The sequence below is a fragment of the Mustela nigripes genome, chromosome 1, assembly GCF_022355385.1.
Source record: "Mustela nigripes isolate SB6536 chromosome 1, MUSNIG.SB6536, whole genome shotgun sequence".
Classification (NCBI taxonomy): domain Eukaryota; kingdom Metazoa; phylum Chordata; class Mammalia; order Carnivora; family Mustelidae; genus Mustela; species Mustela nigripes.
The window spans coordinates 182,046,453-182,062,171 of NC_081557.1; the positions used below are offsets into that span (position 1 = coordinate 182,046,453).

General features: G+C 38.0%; 1 protein-coding gene across 1 annotated transcript in view; it reads right to left on the reverse strand.

Moving 5' to 3' along the window:
• Window positions 1-7,484: 7,484 nt before the first annotated feature.
• QRFPR (pyroglutamylated RFamide peptide receptor) overlaps window positions 7,485-15,719 on the reverse strand; it is a 46,229-nt gene continuing 37,994 nt past the window's right edge. The window contains exons 3-6 of the mRNA XM_059395333.1: window positions 13,970-14,031; window positions 9,849-10,084; window positions 8,579-8,676; window positions 7,485-7,825 (exon numbers count right to left, since the gene is read on the reverse strand). Of these exons, the coding sequence (XP_059251316.1) occupies window positions 7,485-7,825; window positions 8,579-8,676; window positions 9,849-10,084; window positions 13,970-14,031 (737 nt within the window). The remainder of the gene's footprint in view (window positions 7,826-8,578; window positions 8,677-9,848; window positions 10,085-13,969; window positions 14,032-15,719) is intronic.

A 15,719-nucleotide genomic window follows, 5' to 3' on the forward strand; every position in this document is an offset into this window, starting at 1 on the left:
TCATAGTCTCATTCCTTCATTTTTCAGAGTGTTCTAAAATGTTCAACAACCCTTTAAGGAGGCAGAAATGAGAACTGGCCAAGAGCTCCGTGAACACTGGATGATGGTGGCAAGTGGCTGGCTTTGATTAGGGTGATTGGGGTGTGGATTCATTACACTAAGACCCTCTGGTATTCCAGAACCCTGTGGCTTCTGCCAATGGTCATACCAACTGCTGTAGTTCTCCAAAATCATTCAAAAGGAAACCTGTGTGTTTGTGGGTCAGGGAGGAAGTGTTAAGTACTGAAAAGTAAACGCTTTTGTTATGGCCATTTTGTACATGATGAATAATGGGATGGATGTAGACAAATCATCAAGGTATTCCTCCCCCTTTTACCTATTTTTTTTCTCTCACTCTCCCTCTAAGATACCATCTAAAATATCCCAAATCTCTTCAGGATTCAGCTAAAGAGAATATTTTCCTCTTCTTGTTTTGGTCTTCTCTGGGTATATCCTAACCTATAACTTCCTCTGTTTTTCTTCATGATTATGATGTTCATAATCAACATCTAATTTTTGTTTTCAAGAAATTTATTGAAAATTCTCATCAACGGTGACTACCCTCTGTTTTTCATCAATGCTGTGGGTTTATACATTTCATTACTCTTTTGTTATCATTCTGGTAGGATTTCAGTAGGGAAAATAAATATGTTTACACAATCTGCTATCTTACATAAAAAATTCTTTAATTATTTTTGAACCCATTCAGGCTGTGGAGCCTAGAGAAAAACTGACACTCAAACTGTGTACTTCCTATAAAGAGGAGCTATAATTATAGGTTTCCCAGATGCTCTTTTTCATTGAAATCTCCTTTTTTAAAAACTGCCTTTGCCAGCTCATCAAAGATTCCTTTTAGAAATGGTATCAGGATACCTGGCTCAATCAGTTAAGCATCTGAGTCTTGATTTTGGCTCACATCATGATTTCAGGATCATGAGATTGAGCCTTGTAGGCTCAGCATGGAGCCTGCTTGAGATTCTCTTTCTCCCTCTCATTCTGCCACTCCCCATAGCCTGTGTTCACATTCTCTCTCTCGCTCACTCTAAAAAAAAATAAAAAATTAAATTAAATTTTTAAAATGGTTTCTTCATATCTAGGTTTTCCTGAGTTAACACAGTTTTGTAAATATAGAAACAGCCCAGGAATCTGACATGGTGACCAGAAACCAGTGGAATTGGCACAGTATTTCACTAAGTCCTGTCTTCTCAGGATTCTAAATGAAAAATTGGAATATTTTTATGTCCTTTTATCTTGTTTCTTTCTGATTTTTTACTTTCATATATGAATCATAATCTCAGTTCTAGAAAACTAAAATCTGAGTGAAAAAGAGGGCCAAGGGCCTGAGATAGAAGCCCGTAAAGCTATGCATGATTTTAAGTATATAGATTCACTTGATTTTATGACTTTATTCCCGCTGTTCTCTTGTTTGCCAGCCAACACTGTTTAGCCTCATGTGGTTCAGAGTAGAAAAGATTTTCTTGATTTTGAAATGGAAATAGGGTGTCTAGTTCTGACACATAGCAGGAACTCCAAAAATATTATTAAATAAGTGAATGAGAGCAACATCTAAGAAAAAGAGTGTAGGCAGTCTACACTTTTTCATGGGTGGGTCTGTTTCAACATTTGAAGGTCTATTGCATTAATATTGCCGCCTTAGTCAAAATAAGTTGTCCATATCTATGCACATCCACTTCTGGTATCTGTTCTTTTGCAATTGTTTATATGTTTATCGTTAAGCCAATGCCACCCTCTTTTGATTATTGTAATTTATAATAGGTCTTCAAACAAGGTAGCATGGGCCCTGCAACTCCATTCTTCTTTTTAAAACATATTTGGGCTTAGAAATTAGTCTTTAGTCAAACTAGCATGTAGAATGCTGATGTCCTGATCCATAGCAACTACGATAAAAGAGGTGATTTTTTTTTTTTTTTTTACTTTTGTTTTTGTTTTGGTAGAGAAGAAGAAAAGACACAGCTCTTTTTGGTATAACGATCCATAATGAAATAAAAGGCTTAGAGGCCTGAACAGTAATGCAAATCTTTTCATGGACTTCATAGACATTTTACCAAATGCTAATGAATGGTTTTAATGCCTAGCTTTCTGGACCCCCCCACATCCCTGCCTCCCAGATCCAAAAAACACCTTTTCAATTCTCACTTAAACACAAGTTAAGGGGAAATCATATGGAATAAAATGAGTGACAGCCCAAGGCAAAGGAAAAAAAAAACAGGGGGAAAAACAAGTGCCTGGGTGGAGGACAAAGGGCCTAAGAGACTAAGAGGGCTGCAAAGTCAGAGGAAAGCAAAAGGAAGACTTGGATTTTGCAAATCCAAGGTGAACTCTCTGTGGGCTTGTCAGCTGTGTTACAGCTTAGTCAGGACTCAGTGCCCAGACTGGACTGAGAGCTGCTTTGACAAATTGTAACAGTTTCTCAATAATGAATTAAAACAATTTTCTCTTCGAAACCTTTAAAACAGAGAAAAAAGATTGCATGTTTATAGGACAATTTTTAAAAAAGTGTTCTATTTTTGTTTCTAGAATAGCATTAATTCAATGTGGGGGTGGAGTCTTTCATAGAATGTCTGGACATTTTAGGGTAATTATTTAAATTATAATTTAATACCTAAATGTTTTTAGATCAAGCTCTGCAATGTTTAGGAATTTAAAAAAATCTCTAATCTTCATAGTTAAATGTTTAATAACACTGTCGATTTATCCATTCATCATTAAGTTATATTAAGAATATGTGTACATCAAATTTAGGAAGAGTCTGATGGATATTTACTGATTAAATAAGAATATACAAAATCAGAGAATCTGATTTATATTTAATGGCTTAATGATTTGGTGACAATTCTTGCTTTGCCACAGGGTAGCTAGTCATAACAGGAGGTGCACACACATAACCCATAAGTCCATTTTAGCCCAAACCAAATCATCAGTTTTCTTCTCTTGACCTTGTTAATTTTGTGTCATATTGCCATTTTTTCTTAATACCATGCAGTGCTTCATTTTTGTTTCTTTATTCATCCTTACAGTGACACACCTATAAAGTTAAATGTCTATATTTTGAAATATCCCTATGGCCTGATTTCTCTGGTTTCCAAACCTTAAAGCTTCACAAGTATTATACCCTGAGAATTCTTGAGCTTCTCTTCCTTTCTGTCCTTCCTGACAGAAGGAGTAATTGCTAGAAAACTGGAGGCAGAAGAAACACTTGACCCAAGAGGCTCTGAAAGGACTTTGGGAATCTCAGATGTTAAAGGGAAAGTGATAGGCCCTGGGATGTGGTCACCAGTTCCATGACATTTGAAGGTAATAAGAGAAGACTAGAAAGAAAAGGGGTTAAGTTGAAGTGAGATTTAGTTCAGAGATACGGATGGGGAACTCTGTTGTTCTTCCTGGCCTTGCTCTCCTGAGGGTCAGTCTCAGGCACAGTTAAAATCTCATGGTCTTGGAGCTGATTTTCTTTCATCTACTAACCACATCTATAGGTCCTTTTACATAACAATCAGTCTTTCATCCCTCTGGTAAAATAAGGGGTTTAAAAATAGAAATAGTTGAGATAGATTAGCTTATGTATATTACAGTCAACCTATACATGAGGATCATAGAAATCTCCTTTTTTTTTTTTTGATGAGGGAATCCGCTACCAACCAGGAAGAGGTGGAAAGCTTGACAGGGTTGAGGGTCATTCTCGAGAAGCAAAAGGGAACAGAATGGGGAGGCCTGGAACATGCTTCAGAACTTGAGGTTGCTTTAGAATACAAAGCACTGGCAGTGGTCCTGCAAGGCAGAAGAGGCACCATCCCAGGTTACAAGGGAAAATACAGAGGCTTAAAGTGGTTCAGTGGCTTACCGGTCATCAAGGCTATGGTAGCTGATAGGCCTGTGAGTAGCTCAAACCTGGGCATCTGCCTCTTAATTTCATTCTTCTGTCATTTTGCAGCTTCTTCGTCTTCTCTGACTTTATGATTATTGAACAGAAGTCATTTGTAAAAGACTGTATTACCAAACTCCAACAGTACACTGAAAATTACATTACTGTATTCAACTATTAACTTAAGAAAGAAGGAGTAATTTCTAAATTTAGAAATTTATTTCTAAATTCTAAATTCTAAATTTATTTCTAAATTCTAAAAATTATTTTCTCATCTAATTTAGCAATACATAGAAAGTCACATTACAAGGGTGCCTGGGTGACTTAGATGGTTAAGCACCCGACTTTTGCTTTTGTCTCAGGTCATGATCTCATGGGTCCTAAGATGGAGTTCCCCACTGGGCTCCTCACCCAATGGAGAGTCCACTTGAGATTCTCTCCCTCTGCACCCCACTCCACCTCTCTCTCTAAAATAAATAAATCATTTTTTTAAAAAAAAGTCATATTACATGGATTGCATTGGGGGAAATACTACTACCCAAGAACATTAATTTCTGTACAATTTTTTTCTTAAATCCATGATCTAGAAGGATAGTTTACTAATTTTTCAAAACTGTGCTTTCATCTCTGTCATATTTTTATGAAAAAATGATTTACTTCTTTTTATCATTCCAAGAATAAAAAAAATCTTCAACATTCGCTCAAAATAATATTCTCTTCTAAGGGGGAATCCTCCTACACTGCTGGTAAGAATGCAAGCTGGTGCAGTCACTCTGGAAAACAGTATGCAGTTTCCTCAAAAAGTTGAAAATAGAGTTACCCTACAACCCAGCAATCACACTTCTGGGTATTTACCCCAAAGATACAAATGTAGTGATCTGAAGGGGGCACGTGCACCCAAATGTTTATAGCAACAATATCCACAATAGCCAAACTATGGAAAGAGCCTAAATGTCCATCAACAGATAAATGGATAAAGAAGATGTGGTATATATATATATATATATATACATATATATATACACACACACACACACACACACACACACACACATATATATATATATATATATATACACCATAGCCAAACTATGGAAAGAGCCTAAATGTCCATCAACAGATAAATGGATAAAGAAGATGTGTCTGATAGCCATTTGTATGTCTTCATTGGAGAAGTGTCTGTTCATATCTTCTGCCCATTTTTTGATATGATTGTCTGTTTTGTGTGTGTTGAGTTTGAGGAGTTCTTTATAGATCCTGGATATCAACCTTTTGTCTGTACTGTCATTTGCGAATATCTTCTCCCATTCCGTGGGTCGCCTCTTTGTTTTGTTGACTGTTTCCTTTACTGTGCAGAAGCTTTTGATCTTGATGAAGTCCTAAAAGTTCATCTTCGCTTTTGTTTCCTTTGCCTTTGGAGACCTATCTTGAAAGAAGTTGCTGTGGCTGATATCGGAGATTACTGCCTATATTCTCCTCTAGGGTTCTGATGGATTCCTGTCTCACATTGAGGTCTTTTATCCATTTTGAGTTTATCTTTGTGTACGGTGTAAGAGAATGGTCGAGTTTCATTCTTCTACATATAGCTGTCCAGTTTTCCCAGCACCATTTATTGAAGAGACTTTTTTCCACTGTATATTTTTTCCTGTTTTGTCGAAGATTATTTGACCATAGAGTTGAGGGTCCAGATATGGACTCTACTCTGTTCCACTGGTCTATGTGTCTGTTTTTATGCCAGTACCATGCTGTCTTGGTGATCACAGCTTTGTAGTAAAGCTTGAAATCAGGTAACGTGATGTCCCCAGTTTTATTTTTGATTTTCAACATTTCCTTAGCAATTCAGGGTCTCTTCTGATTCCATACAAATTTTAGGATTATTTGCTCCAGCTCTTTGAAAAATAATGGTGGAATTTTGATCAGAATGGCATTATTAAAAGTATAGATTGCTCTAGGCAGTATAGACATTTTAACAATGTTTATTCTTCTGATACAAGAACACCATCTTTTTGTGTCTTCTTCAATTTCTTTCATCAGTGTTCTGTAGTTCCTTGAGTACAGATCCTTTAACTCTTTGGTTAGGTTTATTCCCAGGTATCTTATGGTTCTTGGTGCTATAGTAAATGAAATCGATTCTCTAATTTCCCTTTCTGTATTTTCATTGTTAGTGTATAAGAAAGCCACTGATTTATGTACATTGACTTTGTATCCTGCCACGTTGCTCAATTGTTGTATGAGTTCTAGTAGTTTGGGGGTGGAGTCTTTTGGGTTTTCCATATAAAGAATCATGTCATCTGTGAAGAGAGACAGTTTGACTTCATTGCCATTTTGGATACCTTTTATTTCCCTTTGTTGTCTGATTGCTGTTGCTAGGACTTCTAATACTATGTTGAACAAGAGTGGTGGGAGTGGGCATCCTTGTCGTGTTCCTGATCTCAACAGGAAGGACACAAGCTTTTTCCCATTGAGGATGATATTTGCTGTGGGTCTTTCATAGATAGATTTTATGAAGTTCAGGAATGTTCCCTCTATCCCTATACTTTGAAGCATTTTAATCAGGAATGGATGCTGTATTTTGTCAAACACTTTTTCTGCATCAATTGAGGGGAAGGACCATGTGGTTCTTCTCTCTTTTCTTATTAATTTGTTCTATCACATTGATTGATTTGTGAATGTTGAACCATCCTTGTTGCCCAGGAATGAATCCCACCTGGTCATGGTGGATAATCTTTTTAATGTGCTGTTGGATCCTGTTTGCTAGGATCTTGTTGAGAATCTTAGCATCCATATTCATCAGTGATATTGGTCTGAAATTCTCCTTTTTGGTAGGGTCTTTGCCTGGTTTGGGGATCAAGGTAATGCTGGCTTCATAGAAAGAGTCTGGAAATTTTCCTTCTGCTTCAATTTTTTGAAACAGTTTCAGGAGAATAGGTGTTATTTCTTCTTTGAAAGTTTGGTAGAATTCCCCAGGGAATCCATCAGGTCCTGGGCTCTTGTTTTTTCGGAGGTTTTTGATCACTGCTTCAATCTCGTTTCTAGATATTGGTCTATTCAGGTTGTCAATTTCTTCCTGGTTCAATTTTGGGAGTTTATAGTTTTCCAGGAATGCATCCATTTCATCTAGGTTGCTTAGCTTTTTGGCATATAACCGTTGATAATAACTTCTGATGATTGTTTCTACTTCTGTGGTGTTAGTTGTGATCTCTCCCTTTTCATGAATTTGGGATTTCTCTCGTTTCTTTTGGATTAGTGTGGCCAATTAACCATAAGAGACTCTTAAACTTAGGAAAAAAACTGGAGGGGAGGGGTGGCGGGGGAGAGTTAGGGTGGTTGGGTTATGAACATTGGGAAGGGTATGTGCTAAGGTGACTGCTGTGAATTGTGTAAGACTCAAGATTCACAGACAGGTACCCCTAAAGCAAATAATACATTATGTGTTAATTAAAAATAAAAATTTTCTCTTCTGATTAAGCTATTAATGGTACTAATTATGAAGGCCTTGTTATAATTAGTGTCTGCTGCCTAAAGCAGAATTCTCAGAAAGTTCAGAGTTGAACAGGGTAAGATGTCATTTGAGATATTTTTTCTCCTTTGGTTGTTCACACAATTTGACTTCAATGTTGCCATCACTGAATGCTTCTCCTTTGGTCTCCTCCACAGGATTCTGTCTCCGGAACAACATTGCTTTCTTCTGCATCATTGTAATTCCTGAATTTCCGTGCCTTCGTGCTGGAGATAAGGTTTCTTTCACTATGCAATAACAAACTGCAGATAAAAAAATTTTTTTGAAGTTTTCGTTCAGAAATGCATAAACAATGGGATTACAGATGGAATTGGAAAATCCAATTATCTGCACTATGGCAAAAATCATCTTGATTGTAACATCGTCATATTCCTTTTCAAAATTACCTGAAATAAAAATTAATAGTCTAGAATGTATTATGTTCTAACAAGCAGAAAATAGAATTTCTGTTTATCATCTGTCTTAACTGACCACTTACACTTTGACAAGTGGATAAAGATATAAAAGTCTCAAGACAATTCTGGGAAGAGCCATCTCATGTCAGAAGAAAAATAAGCTCTGTGATGTGTCCTCATTCAAAGAGAATCTTGCCTCACAAGCACAGCCTGGCGCCCAGCACATATTAGGGAGCTTACTGCATTTCTACTTGATTCTAAGCTTTGAATAAACTGGAAGCAGAAGTTACCAATCACATGTTTGCTTGTGTTATGGAAACACATCACCTGAGAATTATGTTAAGTCTCAGATTATCAAAGGTAATACAGTGAGGGTCTGACTGAAATCCTAGGTGTTATTAAATGTATGTGGTTCAAGTAGGTATTCTAATCAAAATGGAGAACACTCATAGTATGTCACACTTCTCCAGTGTCTGAATGGCTTATGGAGAATGGGAGGCATGGCATGAAAGAAACTCAAACATGTTTCTGTATCTTCTGTAATTATTAAAAATTTGGTCAAAGTCATACATAATTATCTACCATGTAATGATCTGGGGTCTTGAAAACATGAAAGAAACCCACAAAATGTTTGATATTTGATTACCCAAGTGAATAACAATAAATTTCTATGATTCATTACATTATCCATTCTAGCAGGAAATAAACTAAAACTTCTATCAAATGAGAATGAAAAGCACTCACTGTATTCAATCATCATGTGAACGATGTGGAAAGGTGCCCAGCACACGGCAAAGAGAGCCACCACTGTCACCATCATAATGACAGCTCGCTTCTTCTTCCTGGACCCATAAGGATAAATTGTATTAGTTAACTTCTTGGAAAATTTGTCACATTGATATCAAAGTTATTCAAGTTTGAGCCTAAATTTCTCCACCATAATTTTTCAAATATTAATAAAGCTCATGACAGGTTAATTGTGGGCTGTTTCTCATTTTTCCCATTTCCCTATGTTTCTCATATTATAAACATCCTTATGATGTGTGCTTATAATAGGTCAAGCACTTGGATAGATGCTTGGTGTGGATTATGTCATTCATCTTCTCAGTAAACCATTTATGGATGCAGAAACTGAGGCACGGAGAAGTTTATGTCACTTGCAAAGTCGGATGACCAGTAAGGTATTTAAACTGTAAGGGGTAGAGTGGCCTTAAAGTTATACAGCTTAACTTCAGTATTAAGCTCTTATTCCCTTCATACTGAAGAGCATTCTTCTGAGGAAGTGGGAGAGCTAAAGTGGGAGAGCAGTAAATCCCAAGGTGCTCAATAGTCCAGTACCCACGCTGACAGGGAGGATTGCTTCATACAAACTGGGCACCAGAGGTCGCTGCACACTTGAAAAATGAGACAATTTCACCAAACCACAAAACTCCTTAGAAGGTTTTTGTTTTTGTTTGTAATAGCCATTCCACGTAGATTATAAAATAAACATATGGACTACAAGTGCCATATCAGTAAATTGTGTTTTATTTTTATTAGTAGTGAATATGTTCAGAAAAGAAAGCTTTTAGTGTTATATCAATAATAATAATTTAAAGTAAATAGCATACACTGACTACCAAAGGATTTCCATATATATCTTGTGCATTTGAGCATCACTTTTGGGTAGGAGGAAGTGAGGATGGATTTTTACTAAGCTCCTTGCTACATAGGAGGAAAGCAGGAGCCTTAGTCCACTCCATGTGGCTGGTGAGTTGTGGGGAAGAGAAGACCACAACCCTTACCCCCATGTCATGCTGACATGGAGATGAAAATGTAACAATTTTCCAAATTTTCTAAACTCCTGCCATACCTAAAATCTCCAAAGTTTAAAGTCAGCCCATGTCCTAAACATGAATTACAAATGGCACTTCGGCTAAATTTCCCAGGAATTGAGAGATTTCTAGCACCTGCTCCTTCAAGCACAACTAATTACAAATATTTTAAACAGAGGTGAATATTTCATTAAACGGACCTGGTTATTTTTGACATTTCTTTTCCATGAATAGTTCGAAGCACTGAGCAATCCCCCACTCTTTTCTTTATCCAAAGTTCATAGCCGATTTTACTATACAGGATAAGCATCAGCAAAAGAGGCAGGAGGAAGAGGATGACAAGGATGAAGGTGGTATAGATTTTCTGGTGTGCAGGGCTGGCCCACTCTTCCAAACAGCAGACATGTTCTTTTTCATATAAGAAGTCATACTTAATCTTTAATACAAGAACAATTCAGTTAGAGGAACCAGAGTCAGCATAGAAAGAACAGAAAGCAGTTAACTACTATTGTAATGCTGCATTTTTCAGATCCTTACATATTTACTGTGGGGACATATTTCAAATGAGAAATATTTTTGATTGTTCTTTTGTTGTGAAGTGTCATTTTTCCTTTATTCCTTACATTCTTAATAGTTTTATACTTTCTTTTCTATTTTAAAATGGAATTGAGGGCAATAACCTCTTTATTTTATTTTATTTTTTAATCTCCCACAACTTTTTTTCAATTTGGTAAAAGAGAGCTATGCTCTTTGACCAGAGTATGTATGCATAGAGTACAGATGAAGAACGTTGCTTTCCAGGTGGAGAATACACTACAAATACAACAACCAAAGTATTGTATGAAAAAAATATTTTGTACTTGCATGCCAGCTAGTTTAATGTTACATTATTTTGCTTCCTCAATTGTTGAAGAGACAAATTTTGGCAAGGCATCAGATATCTCTCAATTGATAGTACTGAAAGCCTGTATTTTGTTACAGCTATTCCAGATTGGAATGATCAGGTTGTTTGCAAAGATTTTAGAAACGTAACTGATAGCTTTAAGATCTGAGATGAACAAGAAATTGAGATTCAAAGTATTGTCAATCTACAAATATTCAGACTCAGCTCTGAGCCTGATAATGTCTACCTCAATTGAGGTAGATATCTTACAGAAAGACAATGTCTCCTTATTAATATTATTTCTGACCGACTCATGAGTTCAAAATATTATTAATAGCAGTATTAATAATAACAGCAAATGTTAATAAAGGACAAACTTAGAGAAGCATATCAAGAGTTATTTAACTGGATAATAAGAAAAAAAGAGAATTTAGCAAAACTACTGCTATTTTGGTCATTTTAGAGCTTTCCAGATGAAGAACACCTAGGTCTTAGACATATTTTTGCCTTCATTCCTGCGAATTTTATCATCAATTGTTAGTCAGATGAATTGGGAAACAACCTTTCTGGTATACTCATCAAAGTTAAGAAAATTCAAGCTCTGATCAAGGTTGTTCTTTACAAATACAGTGAGGGATGAAAACACTTACTGAATAATAATTTCAAGATCCAAACTCCCTGGGAACCGGATATAAAGTGAAATTCAATCTGACTCCATGGAGGAAGAGCCCACAAAGGCACAGCCATGGGGGCAACACACTGGCACATGGTAAGGCACAAACTACCCCAGCAGTCTCCAAATAGGTGCATGTTGCCCAGGAGACAAGCACAGACTTTCTGAGGGCACAAGGCAGATGGCTTTAAGGGAGCCAATTTCAGATCTTCTATTAGCAACTGCACAGTCCTCTAAAATTCTGCTACCTCGGGGTGCCTGGGTAGCTCAGGCCTTAAAGTGTCTGGCTCTTATTTGGCTCAGGTCCTGATCTCGGGGTCCTGGGATCGAGCCCCCCTGTCAGACTCTGTGCCCAGCGCGGAGTCTGCTTGGGATTCTCTCTCTCCTTGTACCTCTGTTCCTTCTCCCCACTCATGCTCTCTAGCTCTCTCTAAAGTAAATAAATACAATCTTTAAGATTCCACTGCCTTGGAGAAGCCTGAAACTGAGTGTTGTGCTCTCTCTATAGTCTCAGTTTCTTGTTTCTAATCCCTCTTCTCCCCAGCTACAAAAGCCAGATCTCTTACCCAACCACAGTCTTACTATGAGGCACTGAAAAAGGAGGTGGCTTGAATTACTGATGTCAGTGAAGCCACCATGATCAAGAAACCATAAATACATGACAGGGCTTTGTGCTTTTCCCTGTATTAAACACATTTCTATTCAGGGTAAAGCTTGGCATTAGGAAAAAGTGTTTTGACAGATGTTGAGATGCTGTGAATTTACATTTTTCATACAGTGAAGGGGCAGAAGTGATGACAATTTTAATTTTACCACCTCGTTGCTTCCATCCCCTGAAAAATTGTCAAATACATCACTCCTGAGAGAGAGCCCGGTGAGAGCAAAGCAAAGAGAACTTCAGTGGGTGGAAATGGTGACGTGTGGGTGCTTCGTTTCACCCAGGTGAGACATCCAGGCTTTCTGCATGCTCACACACACTCTCTCTAGTAGAATTTTAGGAGTGAGAAGGTGGTCACGGGATGCATATTAATAGATTTATCTGGTATGAAAAATGAAATCACAATTTTTCCTGACAGAAAGCAAATCTGACTTGGCTGATTGGTGTGACAGTGAGGACTGGCTTTGCCCATTTCATATGCATTTTCTACAAGCTGAATGAGTTACATATTTAAACTATATTTAGAGCAGATGATAAAATAAGTTTATTTAAAGAAACAGACAAATACCCTGTGTCTATGGGCCAGGAATGGACCCCTCAAATGACTACTGGATTGGGTCACTTAGGAGAGGACTCTACTGGTACAGGATTCCTGTTAGGTTAAGGGAGAAAAGAGCTGGCCACATACAGTTGTGTGTGCAAGCTAGAGGGGCATGATAAACAGCCTGCTGGAGAAGGGAATAGCAGTCAGAAGCCTCAGTGATGTTATCTTTGAAAAACCCACAAGTAAAGACTTAATTGTGAGCAATAGTCACGGGCAGAGGGCACTGACACCAGGGTACACCTGCCCCTTCCTCCCCTCACCTTTCTCACCAGCTCCCAAAGAGCCAGAGGCAGTCCATTGAACGGGAAGGGAGAAATGCGCAGTAAGGAAGGGGAGGTAATGCGGATTATGTCCCTTTTCCATACTGTAGGATTCTAGACCTAAAATAGCTTAATCTGAGGGAAGGGGTTGTTTTGCTTTGATTGAAAGTATGGATTTATGTGGTTGGGACACTGGGCTGGGCATTTAACCACAGAACTAACACTTTTGTTGTGACTGAAAGTGACCAGAGGAATGTTGCGCTTTGAACGGTTGGAAGAGTAACAGGGCCTACCCAGGGCTTCATCCACAGCATTGCATCAGAGTACTGGGAGGTCCTCAGGTCACATTTTTACAGGCAGCAATGGACAGAATAAAATTACCTTCTGCTCTCACCTATGGAGTCCGGCTCATTCAATACACAGGTTACATAAAAAAATCAAGTCATGTTTTCAATGTACCCTTGCCTGAGAGCTCATTTGTTATCCTTGCCATTGGACACCGCACATCCAATCCAGTTTCACATTTGCTTCCGTCAATTTAAAAAGGTATAAAAGGATACATGGTTTAAAAGATTATCTTAGTGGTGTGTGAACAACGCCCTACTGCCTTTGAACACTACTATCTGGGCTAGATCGTGTATGCAGGACACGTTGAAGTATGTATGCCCCACTGGCGAGACTGGGTCACCAAAAACAGCACCATGCTCCCTCCACTGTGAATCCCCATGCAATGCTGGGCCCATTAAATAAAGGTGTGAGGGAAGGAAAGAGGTCAGATAAGATGATCCTGGCATACACCCTAATTCAAATTTCAGTTTGTCAATGTATGGGAGATGAATAAGAAAATATTTATGAAGGAGAATCAACTAATAAGCAGATAATCGATGACAATTTTTTAATGTGATTCAAAAATAAAAGAAAAATCTAGAGCAACCACTGAACTCTTCAAATGCAACAAGACACCAGAGGCCACTTGGAAAGGCATGCTCAGCTTGCAGGAAAATGTAGAATGTGACCCTGGTTAATTTTCTTTTAAGCATTAAAATCTTAATAATACAAGATCAAGGGAGAGTTAGATAAATGGGGGAAGGGGAGGATCTTAAAACAAATTATTTTATTCCACTTGAATAATTTCCAGTGAAATAATTGGGATCATACAAATTTGCAGGAAGAAATTGGATTATCACTGAGAGGGCTGGGAAAACTTTCAATAACATGACTATCAATCCCAGTCCCAATCTACCTCAAGACGTTGCACATGCCACATGGGCGATCCAACGATGACTGCCACCAGCCAGACCACACCTGCCAAAACATTACAATCATCAGAATATGGCTCCAACAGCAAAGCAAAACACATGTATGCTTATGAATAAAGCAGATGCTCTGAACATAAAGACTCCTTATATGCAATCATATTTGCCCTCAAGCAGAGCAGGGGTCTACCCATTCTCATGGCCACTCTTCCATCATCTTCAAAATTGCTGGTGGAACAGTCTTCTGAAACATTTTTAAATGCTTAATTAAAACTTCTTAAAACAATAACAATAAAACTCCTGAATAGTGTTTCAGTGACTTCAAGATAAAACCCAAACCCTTAACCTGGTTTCTGGGGTTCTCTCATTTGCCTCTCTTTCCTCTTACATTTCTGTCCATGTTCTTCAAAACAGCATCCTTTACTGAGGAATGTACAGATTTGCTTTCAGTCCCTGTATCTCAGAATGCATTTGAGGTGCTCTGACACTGTCACCCCGGATGGCACCTTATTCCACTCATTTTCCAGGACTTGACTCAAATGTCACTTTCTCTACAGAATCTTTGAAGGTCGCCATCATTTCCAAATAGAACTGATCGCTAATTCCCTGTTGTCTCCATGTGCCCTCTAGTCATTTGTTGCCCTTAGTCATTTCTTCTCAACTTCATCTAAACTCACTGAGGCAAAGACAATGCAATTTACTTGTTTTGTTTCTTTGTTTCCCCAAACAAGAGTCCAAGGATAATTCCTGGCCCTCAGTAGGTGTTGATCAAGCATCATAACATGAGTATTATTTCCTTATTAACAAAAACAAACACTTAAACATCAGAAACAAGAGTGCTCTTTCCAAATTCCCCATCCACCATGTTTTTGTTGAGGGAATTGCTTTAGTGATGTGTCCTGAGCCAGGAACAAAAGAGAGTCCCAACAGACTAGTATAAGGCCAAAACCAAGAGACTCAACATCAATTCTGAGAGCAATTTCTCAGCTCAAATTTTTCTTGTGCTTTCTGTATTGAGTAGAAAACAATCTATTGCCTTGGGTTTCAAGAAACTGAGACTCACTTAAGCTATAGCTGGGGCTTATTATAAAGAAACACATGAACTGGCACTGTCTATAGAGAGTCAAAGATTTAAGATGGTTTTAAGACTCACAAATCAATCTCTCTCCACATTGCCATACACATCTATTCTATTCTAGTCCAATCACTATCTCATATTATATTAAGTCCAATCACTTCTCCAATCTTTAGTAGAAATTCTGGAGGAATTGAGTCTAATTGGCTTAATTCATTGACAGTCCTTCTGTGTCTACTACCTGTTCTGGGATAGCAGGGGCAGGGTTAGATTTATATTACTGGTATAATCTGTGAAATCTTGTGGGCAAGTGAGTCTAGCAGGTCATTGCTGATGTCCTGGGGGCAAGGCAGTCTCAGCTAGGAGGTACTGGGCATGAGGACAGGGCTGGTTCCCAGTGTAACAGAGCTAGAGAAAGATGTCAGGCAACACTGCATGCAAGCCCCATAGAGACAGGAGACTCCTTGGTTTAAAATCCTTTCTGTCTCCCATGACTCTTTCGAGTAGAAATTGCCTTGACTGCCTGTTATTGACTTTGCCTTCAGATCCTTAGACTCTCTACTTCTCTTTCCTTTTTTAATAACTTCCCTCCTCCACATATTCCTTTTTTCACCCTCTTTCCACATCCACACACACCTTTCAGATTTTTCGAAGGTAGAAAG